This window comes from Denticeps clupeoides, chromosome 5 (assembly GCF_900700375.1).
Source record: "Denticeps clupeoides chromosome 5, fDenClu1.1, whole genome shotgun sequence".
NCBI classification, from domain to species: domain Eukaryota; kingdom Metazoa; phylum Chordata; class Actinopteri; order Clupeiformes; family Denticipitidae; genus Denticeps; species Denticeps clupeoides.
The window spans coordinates 17,388,877-17,412,435 of NC_041711.1; the positions used below are offsets into that span (position 1 = coordinate 17,388,877).

At 40.6% G+C, this 23,559-nt stretch overlaps 1 protein-coding gene and 1 long non-coding RNA gene across 4 annotated transcripts in view; both read right to left on the reverse strand.

The window, feature by feature from the left end:
* LOC114789682 (low-density lipoprotein receptor-related protein 1B-like) overlaps window positions 1–11,183 on the reverse strand; it is a 186,110-nt gene extending 174,927 nt beyond the window's left edge. For all 3 annotated transcript variants that reach the window (XM_028978929.1, XM_028978928.1, XM_028978927.1), the window contains exon 1: window positions 11,029–11,183. In XM_028978929.1, coding sequence (XP_028834762.1) covers window positions 11,029–11,152 — 124 coding nt within the window. In that variant the 5' untranslated portion in view covers window positions 11,153–11,183. The remainder of the gene's footprint in view (window positions 1–11,028) is intronic.
* A 7,202-nt stretch (window positions 11,184–18,385) lies between these two features.
* Window positions 18,386–19,414, reverse strand: LOC114791083 (uncharacterized). The gene is made up of 2 exons (XR_003749907.1): window positions 18,877–19,414; window positions 18,386–18,620 (listed from the first exon to the last, which is right to left on the reverse strand). It is a non-coding gene; the product is annotated as an uncharacterized LOC114791083 (long non-coding RNA).
* Between the last annotated feature and the right edge of the window lie 4,145 nt (window positions 19,415–23,559).

The following is a 23,559-nucleotide window of genomic DNA, read 5'->3' on the forward strand; positions in this document are numbered from 1 at the left end:
TTATGATGAATTTGTACAAAAAACAACACAGATAAATTAAAATTTATATATATATTTATACATATATATATATATATATATATACACACACACACACACACACACACACACACACACACACACACACACAATGTTATATATACACTCTACACATGTGTAATTATTAAACTAAATTTAGATAAAAAAAATTGCTGTGTAATCATATTACTCTAAAACTTTTAATATACACATTGTTGTTTTTGACACTAAATTGAGTAGAATTGACTCTTAAAAAGTCAACACTGGACATATTGAGTGGGACTAAATGTTATCTGAAATTGAGTTAAAATCAAAATGTACACTCAGTTTTTTCAGGCTGTGATTCGAACACTAACCGTGCATCCCATCTAAAATACAAGTGTTTTTACCTACTTCTACACAGGGACCACTGCTAAACAGTCTGAATTGCATCAGGGGAGCAAAGGTAACTATTAAAATATAGTGCATGCAATGAAGCGCATAAGGGCAGAGTCACAAACAAGGTGGCTCATCGTTCCCTCCAGGAAAGGCTAAAAAGCACTAATGGCTGCACATAATTCTGAATGGGTACCATCAACTTTTGCCAGGCTGAAATGCAGTCCATTACCTAATAACACTAAATTAGCCTAATTAAGAATTGAAGGGCAAGCGGCAAGACTGATTATCACCCCAGAAAAAGATGCATTGTGGCATTACAGTTTTCCACTGCTTTAAATATATGTGGATTTTCGGATGACAAAGTGACTGGGTCTGCATTAGACCATTAGAAAGACTAATAGCAGGTTTCCGGGGAACATTCATATGATAATTAATTGTATCCTGATACCTCAATGCACTTAAAAAAGGCCTAAATGGCCCAAATGGTCCAGTGCATGAATTTATCACATGCGTGTGCTGCTGTAACCCTGTGTGCTTTGTAGTACGGATGGAAATGGCCATGGAAATGGCCACTGTGGTCAGTGTGGTCAAGTGCAAGTGACATTTCCGTCTCAACACTTGGGTACAAGATCAAATCACCTTCGGTCTGAAGGCTGGAAACATGCCACAGAATTAAAAGGCAGGAATAACACCATTTGCTCTGGCAAAAGCCTTCGGCAAGGATAATGGCCATGGTGTATTAAATCTTGAGTATTTATTCAAACACATAATAGCTGGGGCTCTAATGAGGTAATCTTTTTAAATAACCTATTTTCCGTCTGGGACAGCAACATCACCAAACAAAGCTGAATGCTGTATCCAGTTGAGGATCTATAGTACATGAAGGCTTTGCGTGGAATCCATCTGTCTTGTAAGATTATCCAAAATCTTAAATAATATAGACAATCCCCCATCAGATACAAATCCCAAAAAAATCTTTAGATTTTGGTAATAGTGTCAAATCTGGTGCAGTGGCTACAGTATGCAGCACTGAGAGGAACATTAGTTTGCATTGTGCTTTTTTCTGAGCATGGATGGTTCTCCAGCCCCACAAGCAACACACACACGCCACACTGAGTCATTGTGTCAAGTTATCAACCTCTCCAACAGACCTTTTTACATGCCTCTGTGGCAGCCATTAACATTCAGTCTTTGAAAAAGAAAACACATGTCTCAGGGCATATAAATGAAGTGGAAGATGAGACAGAACTGCCATAATCTGACACCGTGGGCTTCTTGTCATAAAATTTTAACCTGCTGTCATGACACCTGCTATCATGGCTTGTACTTGATCTTATTTCAGCTGCCAGAACAATAACACCATTAACGCAATAATACATTGACTTCATGATTTACACTTGCAAAAAAGTGGCTGGACATGGTGAGGAAGGAGGACATATACACACATATGTCATGAGACAGAGGTCTGCTACATAAAACACATGACGCTGGAAAAATATCACTCAACAGCAAACACACACAAACAGTGCAGATTTATACAAGCGTACACAGATGAGAACAATCAGGAATCATTGTAACACAGGAAAAACCCTAGATCCGCAGTAGCCCCTTCCGGACCGGATCCTGACAATTTCCTAGAATTGTATAAGATATTCTGGTTGAGCAGAACCGTGACACCAAGTATGATCAAAAATCCATAATCCATAACAGGAATCTGTTCTTTGAGCTTCATGGGACATTTAAAAAAGGTTCTGAATGGTGTATGGTGCACAGAATGAGAATAGCACAAAGCTCTTGAATCTGCGTTAATGAAAGCTGGGCTGCACATATTGCGTACCCATCTAAAGCAGTTGCTGAAACTGTCCAAGACCCAAGTCACTGCCCAGAACAGCTGCTTCTGACCCCTGGGAACTTGCGTTTATCTTTGCTGAGTACTAAACCAGGGGGACTCTTCCAGTCATGTGCTGGTCCACACCTCAACACACATATATATATACACACACGTTGGCCTCTGTCTTTGACGATGGCCCATTTAAAGCTGGCACAAAGCAATTGTGCAGATGTCACTGCCGCCCAGTAAAGTATTATGATGCTCTGATGATTTATTATCATCTGACAAGAGAACAAAGTGACCCACTTGGAAAAGAATTACAAATGGGACAAAATTCGAGGAGATGGCTGCATCTTGTGTCCCTTTTAATTTCGCAGTAATGCAAGTGGTGCACAAGGTAAAGTGCCTGCAGCAATGTCAGAGCCATCAAAACAGGTGGCAGACAACAGACACTGCTACGCGCCTCCAAATTTACAGCTTCTCAAGGCCAGGTTTACTACAGCATTCAGAACCATGGACAGCACCATGTTTGCTCTCATCTGAATGAATAAAATGCATTATTTGTTGTTGTGCATGTTTGTTTTTTAGCTAATTTTATGCATATTAACATGAATAATCTAGACTAATCTCAACATTGAGACTCGATTACTTACTTTAGAGAGTAAAGTTTTTCCTAGCAAAGGAAAATTTATTCTGTTAAGATGAATTTATAACACACAAGTTACCAGCTACCTGTGGTGAAGACAAATAATTTCTTATTGCCGCTACAGGGCAGAACAAAAAATGGGACCTTCAATAAAGAGACAGAAATTATGGAAATCTGCTCAGACAGCCTGATTTGTATTCCTGATCTATACTTTTAAAATAAAATGTAAAAAAAAAAAATAATAATTAGTGTTTTATATGATATAGACTTTCCAACAATCTCATATTTAATAATTGCTACTTGCTGCTAATCTATTATTAAGACAGCAGTTAAGATAGGCAGATTAAAAAAAAAAAAAACACTTTAACTAAAAGTTTAACATGTGGGGTGGACTGGAAGGATGTTAACTAATCCCTCCTGTGAGAGCAGGTCGGTGGATAACCGAAGACTGAGGAGATTCATCTACAACTGTGCCTACAACTTTGTAATTTCGCTGCCAAAAGCGATTAGGGCTCAATGAAGTTCAGAATTGTCTACTTCGATTGCCCTCATGACAAATTATTGATGAATCTGGTCCTTTTAGTTTTACACAACCATTCTAATTTTATGCTCTAACACACCCTGCCATGTTGTTGCTGTTGCCGTTGCTCGTGGAATTGACAAGCTATTGATCAACACCTCTAAACAGTGAGACAAAAAATCCATAATTCATTAGTTAGCACATAACAGAAAGATTATGATATCATCTCCAATATCTGGTGCCCAGAAAGTATTCAGCATCGTTTTAAAAACTTGGGAGTGCAGCGAGAGCCATGACAGTACGTGCATGGAAAATCACTTTACCAGGCAGTTGTGCTCAAAAATTAGCTTCAAATGAACAATTTTGTTACTTTCTCCATGCTGTGATTGGGCAGGGAGGCCGAGAAAAACTTGAGAAGCATGAACTAATACGTCTGGAAGAATCAGTGTAGGCAAATGGCAAAAGACAATAGCCCAGTAGACCACAGTGTTACTTGAAAAAAATCTGAAATGTTGTTTTGCTCCTACGGCTCTAGAGAATTTACAATACTCTTCCGCAAATTTTGCAGTTTATAGGCACTGCTTTGTGTGAAATACACTCTTCATATTCAACTCACATCATAAGAATGCTTCAACAAAAATAATGCAATCATCTCCTGTGTGTGTGTGTGTGTGTGTGTGTGTGTGTATCTGTATTTTAAGCCACATGTGCCTACTGTTAATTCATCAAGTAGTCATGAATTGGCCATATTCACAATAGTTCCCTTTCTAGGTAAATATACAGAGCAAACAGACAGTAATACAATATTCAGGGCAGTGATGGAGATTAATGTTAGAAATCTGATTTGTCAAGCACATCTTGGTGGGAGAAACCCTGGCAAAAGTTCCAAGCTGCACTACTTTTATTCAAAATGTACATTTATTTTCGTTCATTACATAATTATTGATTTAGAATTACTAAAAACGAAAACGTACATTCAATAAAGACACAATATGTTTCTTCTTAGTACATTAAGTACATGTTTTTCATGAATGCAACTAGGGCTGCACGATATGGCCTAAAAATTATATAGCAATATTTTTAAGATATTTAGCAATATGCGATATTCCAGAAATTATCACACAAGTGAAATATAGTCTCAAAATGAGCCAAAAATACAGTGGGCCTCTAGCACAAGTATTAAGAAGTCGACTAGCACTAGAACTAGTATATGCAATATATCACCCACCCCTAAATGCAACATTTCATTTGAACCTTTTTTTTAAACCAAATGACCTAGCCACCCTCATCCCTATACAGGCTCATTTACATGTGGAACATGGCCACTTGCTCAGTCTGGACTTTACTGATTCGCGTATTGTTGGCTTTCAGAAAAATAAAACGGGTAGTGCTGCAGTCATGACATGACATGAAGAAGCAAATAAAAAATCTATTTCTATGTACAGTAAATTTAATTTGAAGGGGCCATTTTTTAAACATTGTGTACACACTTTAACAACACAGAGGGTGTATATGCTTTTAAATGTGGTATAAATGATTGCTGTGAGGAAAAAAAGTCCATTAAATGTTTATTGCCAGCAAAGCATCCAAGGCCAGGAGTGTATATTTCAGAAACGCTGCTGGTTACGAGGAGACTTGTATATTACAGAGCAGTAAACACTTCTGAAACATGTGCTGATGTTGCAAATGTCACTTAAATATGGATTCGCTTTAGAGAGTTGTGTTTGCATCCTCTCCCCCATGTTGGTTCTTGGTTTCCTCCTGCCATCCAAAAACCATGCATGCCAGGTGGATTGGTGACTCTGATTTGTATGTCTGTATGAGTGTGTTAGTAAATGGTTTATCTCTGTGCTACATGATGGACGGATGGAGTGGAGGCTAAAATGCTCCATACTGACAGTTTCAGCCTTTGCCTCCTTGGCACCCTATGGTAGCCTCAGGATGGTTCCACCCAGTTGTTGGTGCCAAAACTTGTTTGGCTTGCCTTCCTGCATGCACGCGTAGTCTTTCAGGGAAAATGGATCCATTCAGGTATGAAGGAGTGGTTAAATGGCATGGGTTTGTCATACCCAATCTGCTGCACTGACGTCTTCATTGTTATCCTGGTAAACCATTTTGGAAGAGAACGGACATGCGTCTGCCCTTAAAAGCTACTTAAAATATCTAAGATTGCAGTCCGAACACAATGCTGTCATACGCGAACTTCAGCGAGCCACATCCAACACACACAGCACAGCCGAGGGCCTTTGTGCTCAAGGGTAACTCAATAATTCATCATAAAACCAGGAAGATTTATTGTCCCAAGGTAAGGGTTTCTTTTTCCACCAGTCTGAACATTGTCAACATTTCCTCATGATAGAAAAGTTCTAAAATAAAAAAACTGAGCTCGGCAGTGGAGGAACTTTTTCTCATTTCCTCTTCATTTTCTCCAAAAACAACATAACTGATTTCATAATGAACTTAGGAATTTCAATTAGAATATTGTAGAAAATGTCATTTGTTTTTCATTATTTATTTTTAAAAATGAAATTTTCATATATGCTATACTCATCAGACATTGGGTGAAATGTATTTAATTATCTCTGATCGCTCATAAGAATCAGAAACAGCATAGAACATTTTATGTTCACAATTGAGAAATTCACGAACAAATGAAAACAAATGACAATTTCATTATATATATAATATCAGATCCATATAGAATCGTTCATCCTCTATATTCACATTGGTTGTCACAAGGTGTGCATGTTCATATGTTAATAGTTTAAGATACAAACTATTGCCCATAAAGAGCAGCTACTTAAAAGGCTGACCCCCAAATATTATTGATCTGATTTTTACCAAATAAACAACACTTCTATTTTATAGAAGCAAAGACCAAAACTGTAAGGATGAAAAGAAATGTTGTTTGGCCAGTTCACAGAAAAATGTTGTACCAGTCTAGGACGTTCATCTCATACTTTAATGCACAGAACATAATTCTATTTGTATCATATTTTATGTCTATTCATTAAACTGCATTTAAATTCACTTAAATCTTAGTCCATGTCTCAGTTGCCTGAAGCCTCATCTCCTTCCCTTCATTTCATCTGACAGAACTAGGTTTAACAATCAATTGGTGTCAGTAGTCTTCATATTGATTCACATCGCTGTAGTTTCGAACACTCCGACAGTACTACAGCATGAATCAGATTATTTCCCTAGTCAATGGTTTCCTACAGCGACCAGTCTCACACATCCCCAATGTTATTGTTTTCATGGACTGAAAGAGGTCACCTCTGAAAAAACAGCTTAATGAGTACTAGCAGCCATTTGTTAGCTGTCAAAAATGTTTACAGCAGAGCTGTGACTGGTACAGTAGGAGGTCTGAGTTCAAAGACTCACCAAACTGACTCAAATTTCATTTAAAACTCAGGCAGCGGTAAATATACTTCACATAGCAAAACTGGGAAACATTTCAAACTGCTGTGCGGTCTTCAGCATAAGCCCTTTCATTTATTCATTATTGAAACCTGTTCTGATGTATGGATAGAACATATCTAAATGCCCAGATGCTTTTTACACACTCCATAATTTCAGCCTGAAATTCAGCAAGGCAGTCATTAATATGTTGATTAGCTCCACTCTGATTGGCTCGTTTGCAGCCTGTGCAGCTTGGCTTACACTCAGCAGGCCGCCTCGTCTGATCTGAGGTCATGGTCGAGATGGGATGGATTCAGACGACCAGCCAATGAGTCAAGACTGTGAAGGAACTGCTCTGGATTTTGGGATTGATTTGGGGATTTCTGCTCCCTGTTGCTTATGGGGGATTTGCATTTAAATCAGGAGGCAGCTGTTTTAAAGGCTCATGGTATGGCATGTCAGTTTTCCGTTCCATGTCCAGTTTAAAAATAATATGCATCTATAAAAAAAAATGTTGCATCTGATGTGTCATTCATTCAAAACCAAACCATTCCCTGGTTCACGGCAGTAAGCGAAAAATTGATATCTTCTATTTAAAATACAGTCTTGTATTTGGATGCTGAACGGTGCTCAGCTTCCCTTCACTCCTTATTAGGCTTTCAAATGTCAAACCGTCAGTCACGCACTGCCTGCAGGTCATGTTTACTGTACAAGTATGTAGCTACAAGTCCCTGTGCGCTCTCATCCATGGCCCACAGCCTGTCCTTGGGAACAACTCTGACAGCGCGCAGTTTACTAGAAACATTGCAAATGTGTGAGGCTTGCAGGTTCATTTAATTCCAAAAGGATTCTCAATTTTCAGAACTGATTTCGAAATGAGGGGGTTTGCCGACAACAGTCATAATAGACAAGTGTATGGGTGAGATTATAAAATCAATACAGTAATATGTTGTGCAGTATTACATTATTGATGTATGGGGTTAACACTGAATCCTAAAATTGTGTGAGAATGCAATTGACATACAGTAGCAATGCATTATTATTATTTTAAATGCAATATTAGTGTTCTACAGTTACACAGACATCAGTTTGGTGATGTTAAAAAAAATGTTCTGCAAATTATTTACGTCACAGCCATTTGGCATGGTGAGGCAGGTGATCTAGAGTGATGACAAGATTGGACGATGAAGAAGGACGCATTCGCACGACGTCACAAAACAGGAGTTTAATCTGTGATGAACAGGACGGGGGAGACATCCAGTAACAGGTGAACAACAGTTAACCTATAACAATGACCTGACAGTGAACAGACACAAACAGGGCAGATTTATACGATCAGACACAGGTGAACACGATCAAGAAACATTACACAGGACGAACATGAAACTCTGGTCCGGATCCCGGACCCAGAGTAACCCCTTCTGGACCAGTTCATGACAATTTATTGGCTGTGAGTAGGATGCCTTGCAATTACAACATCATACTATGATAGTGCCAATGAACCCAGGCACTGGGGATGCACATGATCGGGTATTTCTTTGCTGGTCCCAATGGCTGGTTAAATGCTCCAAGAAGGGCAACTTTTGTCAAGTAAATTCTGTGGACAACCAGACCATTTTGTCCACTGTGGCGAACTTCTAACAGGAGCAACCAAAGGGAGGCACAGCATAATAGCATATTAGTATGTTTTGTTATGAAATATAAATTTCTTTATGATTGTGTTTACAAAACCACGCTATGGACAGATTGTGCCAACACAAATCCAGCTGTGAAACCAGGCTACTTTTTACAGGAACCCCTGAATCTTTATCTGTAAATTCTGGGTGTGGAGGAAGGTGCTGTTGCAGTGTAAGCGATCTGTCTTTGCAGCATCCTCAGGGGCCAGGGAGTATCGCACTCTCGAGTAATTATTGGTCCTCTGGACTGTGCGATCAGCACAGACATCAAACAAAGATAAAAAAAAAGTTGTCTATGTTGGAGATCACCACGGCGGTTTAGTGTCACCTCCCGGGATCAAAATTTGAATAGAAAAATGTTAAAGTGGAAACATATTTACCGTATAAACTAATAATAAATCACTCACTAGCCTTTAAAACTCCCCAAAGCCCCATGTGAAGACCACAAAATGGATGGGGAACATTAATGAATGTTTTTCCACTTGAGGCTCATGCTTGGACACGGCCTGAACGCATATTAATGACCAGTGGAGTTTTCACAAAGAACAGTCTGGACTTGTTCGCATTATTTTATGTTCTCACATAAAAAAAAGACCGAAAGCTGTTTCTGCCTCATTTATAGGCAAAAAAAAAATATCACCCCACAAAAAAATGCTTTTGATTTCTCTTAATTGTGCTTAATATTGTTTACTTCCATTTTCAAGTGCAACATGACACACACAAATTAGCAATTAAACCCACTAGCAAACCATCGTTTTTTTTTTTTTTTTTATGACAAAGTTGGAAGCAAACAATGGTGAAAGGAAGACAGAGGTTTTTATAATGAAGCTAAAGTATTAACAAGCAACATGCCTGCAACATGTGCTGTCCTTACGAAAATGCCAAAAACAAACACACACACTCACACACACACATACACAAAAGTTAAAATGAAGAGTGCGCACCTGTGGTGGGACTTTAATCTTCTTTACAATCACAAAGTCGGTTGCAACATTGCAATTACGTTCAAAGTTACGTTCAACTACATTCTTGCAATTATGCTCCAACGAGAGAAAGGTTTCCTCACAAAACCAAATCTTTCACTTGGCCTTAGGTTCACCAACACTTTAATAAAATTTTTGTTTAACAAGCCTTTCACAAAGCCAGGCCTGTGTACCTCGAAACTAACACCTTTCTGGGTGATTCTCCCTAGTTGAGCATCACTCTATGCACAAGGCACTTCTCAGAAAACCTAGAAAAAACTTCTTTCTCACGCTCACTCAGAACAAAATGTCACTGATTCCAGTCCAGCTCAGTCCAAAAGTAGCTTTAACCGTGAAAGATTTTTCAGAAAGCCAGGAACAGAAAGGTGTGTGGCCTGTGTGTGTCCCTCAGCTGCTCCTCTGCATTGTGATGTCACCGTACAGGAACGAGGAGGAGGGACTGTGCATTATAATGGCAGTTTGCAGATTGTTCTGGTTTTTCTACCGGAGTCACTGATTCCCGTCTCCTTAAACAGCCAGCACCGCCAACAGCACCGTTAAAACCAGTCGCCAACTCAGAAAGCCAATTTTACCACTCTTACATAGTACACAACATGATGGGATGCGTAACTTCAAATAAATAGCTCAACATCAAAACCAAGAGAGCTGCTGCTGGGCATATACCTAAATAATGCTATTGGTTCACAACTTGCTAACGTTGCTTGTCCTGACTTGCTCAAAATGAAAAACAAATAAGGACGACATTATTTTAAGATGAAGCATTCAAATACATTAGGACAATTTGGGTAAAATTTGCTCCTTAAAATCCAAAACGGAACACGACATGAGTCGGTAATAATGTGCGCATATTATTATGACTTTCTCTCTCTCTCTCTCTCTCTCTCTCTCTCTCTCTATATATATATATATATATATATATATATATATATATGTGTGTGTGTGTGTGTTTGTGTGTGTGTGTATATATATATATATATAATGATTGATTTATCGAGCAGAAACATACTTTTTTACTGCGCACGGCTAGTGCGTAAAGATCATCGTGTGGACTGCGGTAACACGTAAGACGGAAAAAATGTTTTACTACTCCAAATCTGAGAGTGAAACGCCTCAATTACGATTTAATTTAGGATCGTTCAACCAGGGTTGCCAGATTGGCGTTTTTTATTGTGACAATTCGTGTTTGAGAATTTAAGACGGTGGACGAAGTGAACAGGACCGCCGGCGGTGCGGGTTTTTTTTTTTATTCCGCGGCGGCATTAAAAAAAAGTTTAAATGAAAGGTAGTTATCTGGAGTAATGAGACATGATCTGAAGAAAGACGCGATGGAACAGCACCGTGTCTTCGCGTGAAGCGAGCGACGGGATGTCGCTCGGAACTTCGTGGAACTGTTCGCAAATATTCTCCACTTTTCTTCTCAACCCTGCCGGGACCTGGCAACACCGAGCCCACCCGTACCGAGTCCCCGGTGCCGGTCCGTGGACGCAGCGTATCTGGAGCCGTCCGCGGAGTGAAAATTCGGGAACCGCGAACGTAAGGCGCAAGTTGCCCAGTTTTACGCCGCCCGTCCTTACCTTGCTGTTCTCCGGCCGCGGTGGGCGGCCCGGCCGCGGGGAATAATCCTGACACGGTTAGAAGCGCTATTAAAACCAGTTCGCTCGTCATGGCGGTCCCGTCCCGCAGCTTTGCGCGCCGCATTCGGTGGTTTGGTTTCCTTGTGTCGTTTTTTTTTTTTTTGCGGGTGAGGAAGAGGAAGTTCCCCCCTTTTCCCCCTCAGCCTCGCGCTCTGCCCGCGCCGCGCAGGACCTCCAGGTGAATATAACCGCGTGCGCGCGCGCGCGCGCGGAGGAGGAGGAAGAGGAGGAGGAGGAGGAGGATGGATGGATGGATGGACGGACGGATGGACGGGATAGCGGTGCCGTGGGGCTGAGATGGGGGCGTCCACACCCAGTGAGGGGGGACACAGTGACAGAGGTGCGGCTGTGACATGGGCTATCCTGGGATTGTATGTTTGGCGAAAAATATAATAATTTACGTTGATCAATCACGCTACTGAAGAGCTGTTCTGATTATTATCGGTCTTAATACAGAACTGGATGTTTCAGGTCCATGCAGACAGATGAATGTCATAATGCACCTGATACATAATGTGCATAATGCAAATTGAATAATTGAAAAGATATGAATGAGACTTTGCAGGTGGATACCTGTGGCCTCAATCTCTCATTTGTTATCTCACACTTTCTGGCCTCATAATCTAAAGAAAATACGAAAAAAAAAAAAAAAAAAAAAAAAAAACTTTCATCCATATCTCAAGGCTCCTCAGCTTGCTGTGCATTAGGTTTTACGATCTAGAATATCTGAAAGACTCCAGAGGGCAGGATCTGCATTCTTGACCTGACGTCAGATGGATGGCAAAGATCGGCAAGTGGCTTTAATAAGGGAAAGGGGCTCAAAATGTGACATTCTTACTATTTCGCTTTGTTTGGCAGATTGACTTTTCTTCTGGGTTGCTTGCCGAATATCCTCAGTCATTGGAGAAAGTAAGACGCCATCGTAAACTCAGTCCAAAAAAAATAAAAAATTTGCACATCTGGTAGGATTCGCCCTCTTTTAACTCCAACGCATAATGGAAACCCAAGTCTTTTTATGTTATTTATTTAATTCTCGTTTCATAAGCTGTTGTTGAGAGCGTCTAACACAATTAGACAGATGTGGGAGGCTGTTTGCTTTTCCAACAGTCAAAGATGTTGCCAAGTAAACGGGCTGAATTGCTTCCGTGCTTTGATTTATACCGAAATGTGGGAATACGTGTCATATGGTCTGAATAACAAATGGAACACGCGTAGCTGGAGGTCAATGGCATCTCTGAAAGTCTGTTTTGTTCTTCATTATGCCGTCGTTTAATCCGTCCTGTGGTACTTTTCTACGCTTCGCAGAAATTTATAGTCGCTGTTAAATGCATGCGTATCTACTGACAACATTGCAGTTTGGTACAATGTTGTTTTTGTGTGTTTTTTTTTTTTTTTTTTAACCATGACGGAAAATGCCTTTGCTCAGCTGCATTTTGCCCGATGACTTAGACAGTGTCATAAGGTCATGGGTCATCTTTAATCAAACTCCACCCACCGTCTTTTCACTGACCTTAATCACTGATCCTAGATCTGCTGTCTCATCAACCTTCAGTTTTGCTCCACTGATAATCTGTGCAGATGAACCTGAAAACCCCCATTGTCTTGCATCCTTACACCCCTACTGCATTTACGTTTGTGAGCATCTGTAAGTACAAGTAGTGCAATAGTTAAACGTGAGCACGGAAATCGCTCCACTTGAAAAACACCTTTGTTGGAGGAGGATGTCAGCCCGCTCTGCTGAGTGTGATCTCACAGAGAGGCTGGATGCCAGTTTCCAACCAAGTGATTCACGAGGGATCTAATTCAAAAGCAAACAGAACATTAAGGACGTCTCAAATTCTACTTTTTCAGGAACCAACGGTACAGCAAGCAGGTGAGCAAGCTCTGCTGCCTTCACCTGCATTACGGAGTCTGATTTACTACTGCCACCTAGAGCAGCACGCGTTCCTGTCTTCCTCCGAGCGCACTGCAGCGGTTCAGTAAGGAAGACAAGAACAAGATCGGAAAGCCCACAAAATATTCAGTGACAAAAAGCTTGTAAAGGGCGCTGTATATGCATGTGGTTTTTAGCAAAACAACCAGTTTGCATCAGCTAGTCAGGCCCCTAAATTTACTTTAACCCAGGGGACAGTCTTGATCTGGAAAAGACGAAGAAGAAACACTCTCCTGTTGCTATTACTTGTGTGTGAAAATACAGTTCAGCTGTATTCCTGTTGCTCAGAGATGAGAAGCAGTAGATAATGCCTGCAAATCTACATGCTACTTCCAACTCTACAGAATATGCTATTTGTAAAGGGTTAATCCGCATTAGAGCTTAAAAGTAGCCAAGCTGGTAGTAGCCACACATTACATGGTGTTGAAATATAGCAGAAATTGTGTTTATCCTGGGGCATTTCTTGCCTTGTACCATGGATTCAGATTGACTATCTTGGCTGTGACCCCGACCATTATAAGCAGGTTCAGGAAATAGATGATGGTTTTCCAGATTCATTTATTTTGCTAACAAAGGCTTTATTCAGCCAGACAATGAGCCCTAGAACACCGGGCCTTGTCCCAAAAAAGAGATTCTTCAGAGACTCTGTCTCTTTAAGAATCCATGGAGCTTTCGTCAGCCACCATCTCCAGCCTTTCAATTCTGAGAAAGATGTCTAGAAGAATGGACCAAAAATTATTTTGAACCAAGCAAAGCACATATCAACATATCCTCAAAATACATAAGCTATGCCTGGTTTCAATATTTCTGAATAATTTGATATTTTTACAGTTGTTACAGTTGCTTTGCAGGCACCGTTTTAATTGAATCTCTAACCCCTTTCAATCAGAAGCTTGTATTAAATAGAGGGGCAGTGGTGGCCTAGTACCTAAGGAAGCAAACTGGTAACCGGAAGGTTGCAGGTTTGAATCCTGAACTGCCCCTGAGGAGCAACTGAGCGAAGTAGCGTCCCCACACACGGCTCCCCGGGGCTTTCACTTTCCACTGCGTTCTGTCCGCTTGGACCACTGGTGAAGCACATTTGACAAATAATGAATCCCTTCAGCATATGATCTCTCCTGCCTGCCTTCTCTGAAGTGGTCGGCTCTGATCTCACGGCGACGCCCCCAGTCTCGCTTTCCTCATGCTTGTTATGGGGGGAAACGACGGGTGAGGGAGGGGAAAGCCCAGTATGTCGTCGGATTGTTCGCTGACTCTCCCGGAAGGGCGAGAGGTTCGACCTCCAGTCGCCCTGGGAGTGAGGCCGCCGCGCGTAGCTCGTCGGTGGCCGCAGTTCGCAGCGGACCCGGCCAGGGGATGCAGGGGCTGGCAGGCTGCAGAATTTCAATCATGCTTCACACAAGGAGGTCAGTGTCCCACAGAGGCAGCGCAGCGCCCCGTCCCGGCAGTGCAACCAGAGTCCAGATCGAGTCACTAATGACTCTCTGGGCAGTGCGGCTGGAGGCTGTGGAGGCCGTGGGCAGGCAGGTCAAGAGGACGCTGCCTTACCCTGGGGTCTTGCATAAGAGAAAGTGAGATTGTGTAAATAATTGAGCAGGTCAGACCCAAAAACATCAGCAAAGGCCTTGAAAATACTGAAATCTCAGAGCAACACACACTCACACTCACACGTCACATTTTACCTCAATTTGGCATGCTTATCCCTGCAACTTAGTCATGGATTACTTTTAGTCCTTTTCAGGTTTTGGTTTCATCTTGGGGAGCGGAGAGCTTTCCAAGAAAATCACCCATCCTTCAGCAACCAGAGAACCGACCACTGCCACGGCAATCTCCACAGAGAAGGGCGCCAAAGACACTGCGCCAAGGGCGCGAGGGGGACCAATCGAGTCAGAGGGGGAATGTAAATAGGTAATTATTTGACTTGTGTGCTCCGAGTGGAGGCACTGGGCTCATGTGATTGTTCCCAGACTAAATATTCTGCTCTGTAGGAGAATGCTAATTGCGGCTTGCGAAACCTGTATTGAGCGCTCCTCTCGTCCTCTTCCTCAAGCTTTTTATCCTGGATGGGAGCCGTGCGCTGCTCCGGGTTCTAGCGCTGGATCACCCCCCCCCCCCCCCCCCTGCCCTTTGTTGTACCACTTGATGATGTGTTAATGGATTATTATGCAGCGAGCCTCATTTCCTTGTTTGTCTCCTGGGGATAGGTATGTCACACAATAAGTAAATACTCTCATTTTGTGTAAGCACTTGAGCGTTTGATGTGAATTGCTGGGATTTGTCTTCAACTCGTTTCAGTGGTGTGATTGTAGTACCTGGGCGCCCCCTATAGGTATGTTTTCTTATCACTTGCACTGATTCACACTTTTCGGACCCTATAGTTTATTTATTTATTTCAGCAAACCACAGCTTGTGTTTCATATCGGAAAAAAAAAAGTAAATTAGAAGCTATTCATACCTGTCTCTGCGTCAACAAATACTGCATAGACATGCTGTGTGAAAAGAGGTAACCCCGATAGCGGCGCAGGCTGCTTCATCATTTCTATTTATTTCCTGTCGGCAATGAGATGGGGTGTTTTTCTCTGGCGACTGCCAAGCAGGGGCCGGCACAGAAGCTGTGTGGCTCTAAAAGATGAGTCCTTCTCCATTTCAGCTCAGGAGGGACGCCTCTGGAGACACGCTTGAGCTTTAGCTCACCGGAGGCCTGGAGAAACCCCAGACTTTTACAAATGACTGCCCGAGCTGCCTGCGAGAAATATGGAGGTCAGGGGCAACCAGATCCCACTGGCTGAGGATTTGCCAAATGGAGCTCTGAGTTTGTGGAATGGGAAAATTACTGATAAAAAAGATAGGCATCATTCATGGCAGTGTTATGGTATTTTCTCAATAAATTCTGTTCTATTCTACAACACATCCAGAATTGTAGTCGAAAAAGTGACAATAAACCTTCCCTAATAGTTTAACTCTTGACATCAACTATCCAAAGTCCAACCAGTCATTTTAAATACCCTATATGGCTCATGACATAATGGGCAGTGGACTGTAATTAAAAATGGTTCTGATTATAAGACAGATGCTCAGTTTTAGCAGGTGGGCTGTGAGAGCTCTGCCTCACAGAAAGTGTGGACGAAGCCACTGCAGTTTCTTACACAGAGATTAATGTGAACTTATATCAGTGTTATAAGCAATTTTATCTGCCTCGTTTGCACTCTTGCCATACCAAAGCAGATTCGGTGGCGTAATTAGCTCCATGACTGCACCACAACTGGGAAGGGCACTCAGAACAAGAAGTGCTATGCGCAATGCTCATCTTTAGACAAATGTGTTCTAGCTTTACATGTTGGTGCAACAGAAACAAATAGTTTTGTGGCTGCATTTACAGAACAAGTCAATTACATGGGTAAGGTTCATTAGCAAATACATCAATATTTATAATTTTTTTTCCTGCAAAAATTTTTCCTGGAAAATATTTGCTGCAACAGCTTCATCCCATCAGACAGCTGAACACTCAGGGACCTTCCACTCTGGACTGACACACACACACACACACACACACCTGTGTTACATTGAGTAATATCATCTATCTGTAATGTTATCTATTAACACACTGTTCCATTTTGCACAGCAGTATTTGCACTGTTTTTACTTTGCATATGTATTATTCATTTCTGGCTGTCTCACTGGTGTCTACATGTTTTTAATGTTACTCTTGCACTGCCTGTGTCACATGTTTGCACTCTTTGTAACCCAGTTTGTCTGTTGCACACATGCAGTTTATGTCAATATGTAACTTGGTTACAGAGTAGTACCAGGTTACAGAGAAACTTTGTTTTGTTTCACCATGTACTGTCTAACATGTATGTAGCTGAAATGTATTGATATGTCTGTGTGTGTGTGTGTTTGTGTGTGTATATATATATATATATATATATATATATCCCAGTGGTGCCTTCATTTGGGGCAGTGGTGGCTTAGCGGTTAAGATAGTGGCCCCGTAATCAGAAGGTTGCCAGTTCGAATCCTGTGCCACCAAGGTGCCACTGAGCAAAAGCACCATCCCCACACACTGCTCCCCGGGCGCGTGTCATGGCTGCCCACTGCTCACTCAGTGTGATGGGTTAAATGCAAATTTCATTGTGTGCACCGTGTGCTGTGCTGCTGTGTATCACATGTGACAATCACTACACTTTTTTTTTTTTTTTTATATAAAGGCAGGACACTACAGCCGTCTGTGCCAATACCAAAATAATGAATGTCCTTCTTATTAACCAAAGGACATCGGCAGCTTCTCACATTCATAAACCCCAAGGATATGAATTTTCTGTAGCCTGTATGCATAAGCAATATCAAATTAGTGACAAAATGCCATTGTATATGATTATCTTTAGATCAAATGAATTAGTCTGCATTGTCACTGATTCTGTACTGACAGTCGTCCCTGTTTTGAAGTATGTCAATCTGGAGAAAGTTTCCCTCATAACAATGTCACTAGAGTCTTACTTGGTATGGGTTGTTGTATCATTCAGCATCCATACTCATACCAGGCAATACATTGTATGGTTCCTCCTTTACTTGTTTGAAACACAGTTGGGTTCTAGAAATGCAAGTTTTGTGACAGTCCCAGGAGGGTGGCTGTAATGGGTTTTATGCTGTATATGCAAAAAGGGTCATCCCCTCATGGATAACTTAAAACAGAGAAGGCCATTACCGGAGCGCGTCTGGCTTTGCAAGCGAGGATATTGAAGGCCATGGGAGTTCTCTGGTTGGCAGTCATGTGTGGCTTGCTGAATAAATACACAAGCAGCACTATTAAAATGGCTTAAGAAAATCCAAAAATACAGCAGGAGTTCCTCTGAGATCCAAAAGCACTTTGCAGCAGCAAGCCTAGGATGAATAAGGTAAAGGAACTAGTCTGATGTTAAATAGAATATATACAAATAGAAAATATGATACTGTAACTTTTGAACACAGCTTTTACATTTTAGAATCATCACTAACCAGTTTTTTAGAAATGTATTTCACTCCAGACGATCATATTACTGTACACTATTATTGTTATTGCTGTACATTATTCAATTAGTAGTTCATTAAACGTTGAGTTGGTAGTAGCCGTAGGGTGGTAGTAGCCTAGTGGGTAACACACTCGCCTATGAACCAGGAGACCCAGGTTCAAATCCCACTTACTACCATTGTGTCCCTGAGCAAGACACTTAACCCTAAGTTGCTCCAGGGGGGGACTGTCCCTGTAAATACTGTCAATACTGTAAGTCGCTCTGGATAAGGGCGTCTGATAAATGCCATAAATGTAAATGTAAATGAGTAAACCTGTTAAAGATAAGGTTGTTAAAGCGAAGTCTAAAGCTAAAGTCAGGTGTATGATCATTTTATTACATGTGATTTATGAACTATAACAGGGCTCATCGGCTGTGATCTGTGACTTCGTCATCCCAAATGAATGTTTGTTGTTGTCTGCTATCGTCCCAAATCCAATGTCAAGTGCAAGCCTGGCGTAAGCCTTCCTCAGCTGAAGCATGCTGCGCCCTCATTTAAAAGGCTGTCTGTCCAGCTCTTCATCCAGCCTCCACTCAACCCGTGATCTGCACTGCACCGATAAACAAAAATACTGTCAGTGTTTGACGAGTTAGCAAAGGTGTCATAACACAAGAAACGCAATTGTGAAGTAGAGGGCAGACGCAATGTGCTTGACAAGGCTCATGCTCTTGAGTGGTTGAAATGGTTTAATGACTCTGTTGCCTAGGAAACAGACATGTGCAGCAAAAGTTGTGCAAAAATGACTGGAGCAGGTGAAGCAACAAAAGGAAAATATGGGAGTTTGCAAACAAGCTGCTTAGACTTACCTCCATCAAAAGTTCTTGTGAATGGCTGAACAATCCATGATGCAATAATGAGTCAAACATATGTGCTGGACGGGGTGACCTAAAAAGGTAATTAATTCATGTCTCTTATCTACAGAAACATCCATTAGATATGACCAGTTATTCAGCAACAACAGTATTCAGAATAATATGATGCTAGAATGCAAAAACGATACAATGCATTTTTGAATAGCCACATTTCCTGTAATCTCTTTCTACACCACCAAGGATTTTGACTTTATTGATGTGTCTTGTAAAATGTTTTGTTCATGCCAGTTTCATAATCACTGTAACAGTTATATAATTGAGATGTTCCCCTATATGTAGAACCAATAAAGGAACACACCGTTGGTGTTATATATTGAATTTTTAAGATGGTCATATACTGTAAAAAATGCTAAATATAATACAGACACACACACACACACACACACACATATATGTATTATACAGAAACCGGAGATGAAAGCTGATATATCAAAGTGTGACATTTTGATAGCTTAAGTGTGCATCTTTTGTGTCATTATGGGATGATGCTGCATGTACAGTAAACCAGAAATATTTATTCATATCTGTAAGCAAGGTCACAATATACAGCTTCATGATTGTAGGAGGATGTCAGAAATGTGACTTTACAAAGTGACTCTTGGTTTCTCTTTTAAATTAATAAAGCTGAAATTTAAACTGGAAATGCCTGCCTTTCCACTGCTTGGCCTGATGTGAATTTATTTATTGATTCCACACACAAGCCTGGAATTTTTCTGTCTGTCTCTTGAGTGTTTGTGTGGTCAGAATAATAGAGCATCAGTGGTCGCCTATGGGATGAAGTTGAACCATTCAAGCACAATCAACTCCACTTGATTGTCGGGGTACAAAAGCCAACAAAACATTTTTGCCAGTCTTGTTGCCTAGCAACAGGTGATTGTGGCATGCAATGCCCAGTTCCCAGTGTGCGCTCTGTGAATGGTGGATTTATGGTAGACTGATGATCAGCTATGACAATGAAAAGGCTTAGGCCAATTTTGCTTCCTGGATGTGATCAGGTTTGACACTTGATAATCTTGATGAAAGTAGAGGACCAGACTTGCCATCGCTTTGCTGGATCTCTAGATGTATTCATGATTAAAAATGTGAGTACGAAACAGTATGTAGCAGTAAAGGAAAACAGTGTATTAGACAATGTCTGTGAAATAATTTATCATATTGCTGCTTAGTGACTTAGCATACTACAATACTAGTGCATAACAAAACTAAATACAGTGAAATTCTAAATGTTTTGACTGTGTACAATGAACATTTATAGCATGTATGAACTAAATAAAAAATACATTTAAAGATTTTATAATAACTTTAGATGCGCTTAAAAATGGTCCTGGCTGATGCGAGGCTGGAGCCTATCCCTGGAAGCATTTCTGACAGCACCTAAAATAATATAGCATGACCAATTCACATAATGTGCATGTTACTATAATGTGGGAGAGAATATGCAAACTCTCTTTTCCTTGCTGTGCAACAACATTATTAATAAGAGCACAACCTGAATTGCAACTATAGTTATTTAATTTTAGTTTTAATTTTAGTTTCATCTTTACGTCATGCTGTCATTTTAGTTATTATTAGTCTTAGTCACATGATTAAGTTTTATACTCATTTTATTCTATTTAGTCAATTTTCAGCATTTTAGTCTTTAGATTTATCCATGACTATTTTAATCTGGTTTTAGTCTATTAAAATACTGCTAGTGTACTCACAAGAATCTGAATAGCTTTGAATAGCATTAAAAAACGAACTTGAGGTTAACACATAAAAAAAATACCATCCCGGAGTAGCAGGTAAAGGCTAATTAGACAGAGGGCTCTCAAGTTTTGAAGACAGGTAAGAGTCATATCCCACTCAACCCCATCACCAGTGAATCAGGAATGGGGGTATTTCATTAATAATTTTATTATTTGTGTTATTGTTATTAATTGCTCAGTCTTGTGGAATTATTCAATTCAATAAAACTATTTAGCATAAGAAATATGATAATAATGTAAGAATCATGTAAGGACACATTTCGTTGTGTCACCGTGTGCTTTGCAGCAGTGTTTTATCTTGTAATCCATATAAATCAATTTTTAATCTCGTTTTTATTCGTCAACAATAATATATGATAGATTTTGTTAAAGTGACCAGCATTTGTCACATATCATCTTCATCACATGAAAGTTTTGTTGACAAATATATTTTGGCATAAACAACACTAATTGCAACAGCAAAATAGACACAGAAATTTTTATAAAAAAAATGGGATAAAATATTTTCAAATTTTAAAATGTGTTACATTTGACTATATTTTTAATAACTAAATTCTGGTCTCAAATTTTTCTTCTCCGTATCTCACACAACTGTCCTTTGACCCCAGCACAATCAATTTACTTACCTGATTAAGACTGTGTTACTGTTTTATGATCACAGCATTAAGATGCAAATACCTTCAGGACACTATGCTAATGCCGCAATTGGAATCTAATCTTCCCCATCTTGTCTTCTTTATCACCTTCCTCCACTGATGATGATGAGGACACACTGGGAGAGCACAGCTTGAGGCACCAAGCCAGACAATTATCACTGAGACATAAAGCAGGCTCTTCTGGCCTATCACATCACAGCATGTGCTGTACATCATAATACAACATTCAGCAGGGGTAAAGAAGAGGTACCGAATCTGGGCTTCTTTACAGGTTCATGTTGTTTTGCACACTTTTCTTAGAACATTTTGTACAGGATCACATAAAAAATAGCTTATTCTACAAATCCCTCATCTTCACCCTAAAGGTGAACACTAGAGCTCCAGTTGTGGACCAGGAAACATTTAAGCCTATAGTGAATTTTTGAACACCTATGAACTCCACCCACTCCTGTATAAAGCAGGGTTTCATATTCATTATTGGTCATATTTTCGGCCAAACTATTAGTCAGCATGTATTTGGTTTGCTACATCAACTAAAACACCTGGGATGACGCATATTTGGTTTGGTTACAATACAGGTATTCTACCTGGCCATTTAGGTCACATCTGAAGATGGAAATAATACAGACTGTTCTTTCACCTTGAGGGAATGCTTGTATACTGTGCAAGCAAAGTTACAAAATGCACTCGTGTTGTAGTCCACATTTGGAAAAATGTCCTTACACAAGCAGCTTACATGACTTGCAGAGAGCAGTCATAGAGAGCAAATATAGGTGAGCCATTACTGTGCCGCCAGGTTATCTAGTGGGTAACACACTTGCCTATGAACCAGACAGTCATAAAGTTCAAACCCCACGTCTAACCATTGTGTCCCTGAGCAAGACATGCTCCAGAAGAGCATGGGTTGCCACAGCGTGGTGAAGGAGAGGCACACACACTCAACATAATTTTCTAAACCCAAAAAGGGACAACCTGTGAGCCTTGCAGATACACTTATAAAGGGTCCCATAAAGCCCAGTGGCACCTGGGCATCACACCCCCTTGCTGAGACTTATTTACCTCTCAAGGTTTCTCCCTTTTTTCTTTGCTACTGTTGCCTTAATCACTATGGGCCTTGAGAACTGTGCTATTGTTAGGCACTTTGTAACCATGTACATTGTAAAAAGCGCTTTTTAATAAAATTTGATTGATTAACCCTGAGTAGCTTGAGGGGGATTGTCCATGTAACTACTGATTGTAAGTCACTCTGTGATAAATGCTGTAAATGTTTTATGTTTTATACATATTAACTGCTCAAGGCCTAGGGTTACTTGTTAAGACTTTCAACACAGTAACCCATCAGTAGTGTATTGCTATATCTGTCACTTCTAAAAACAAACAAAGACCAAAAACCTAATGTTCTCTGTGGGTTCATGGTGTCAGACTGTGACTGTGAGCAGTGAGAATGTGAGTCTGACCTCCTCACTGTTTGAAGGTCTGTTTGAAATGGAAGAGACTCGAGCAGCTGAAGCTCATGCCGTTCTGCTGCCCTCTCTCTCTGCCCTCTGAACACGGCGTCTCGGCTGCCCTTGTTTGATGAATTAGGCCAGCGAGGGCCCTTTTTGCTGTAAGTGGCAGTTGGCGGTGGCACAATGAGTTCAGGAGCTCATTCTACTTAAGTGGCTTGCATAGGTTCCTCTGCCCATCATCTCCATGTCACTCTGGGCAAAATGAAGGCAAGACAGGTCCAAAGCAGTTGTTCTGCCCACACACACATAATTATTGGGGCAAGAAAAATAAAATAAAATTTGTGCAAATAAAAGCTGCTTTCTCTGTACATTGTAATCATTGTTCTTTACATAAAAGTGAATCTGTGATTTCTCTGTGGGTTAATCATCTTCCAAGCATTCTGGCAACGATTCAAATTGGAACCAAAATATACATATTAATCAAAAGATTGACGATTGACCAATCTCCTCAGCTTCTACAGTGATTCCCTTGGACATCAACATTTTTTGATCTTCAGTTCTGCTTTCAAACGGTTGCAGCCGCAACTTCCTCGGCTACAGACCACGCCCACTGTAAAAACAGGCCGTCCCCATTCTTGAATGCACTTTACATGAATCATTACACCTCTCCAACAAATATTCTGATGGCGTGGCCATGCTGAGACCTCTCAACCACAACTCTGAAACAGTATGCAATGCCACCTCAAGTCCAACTTTTAGAAGTTG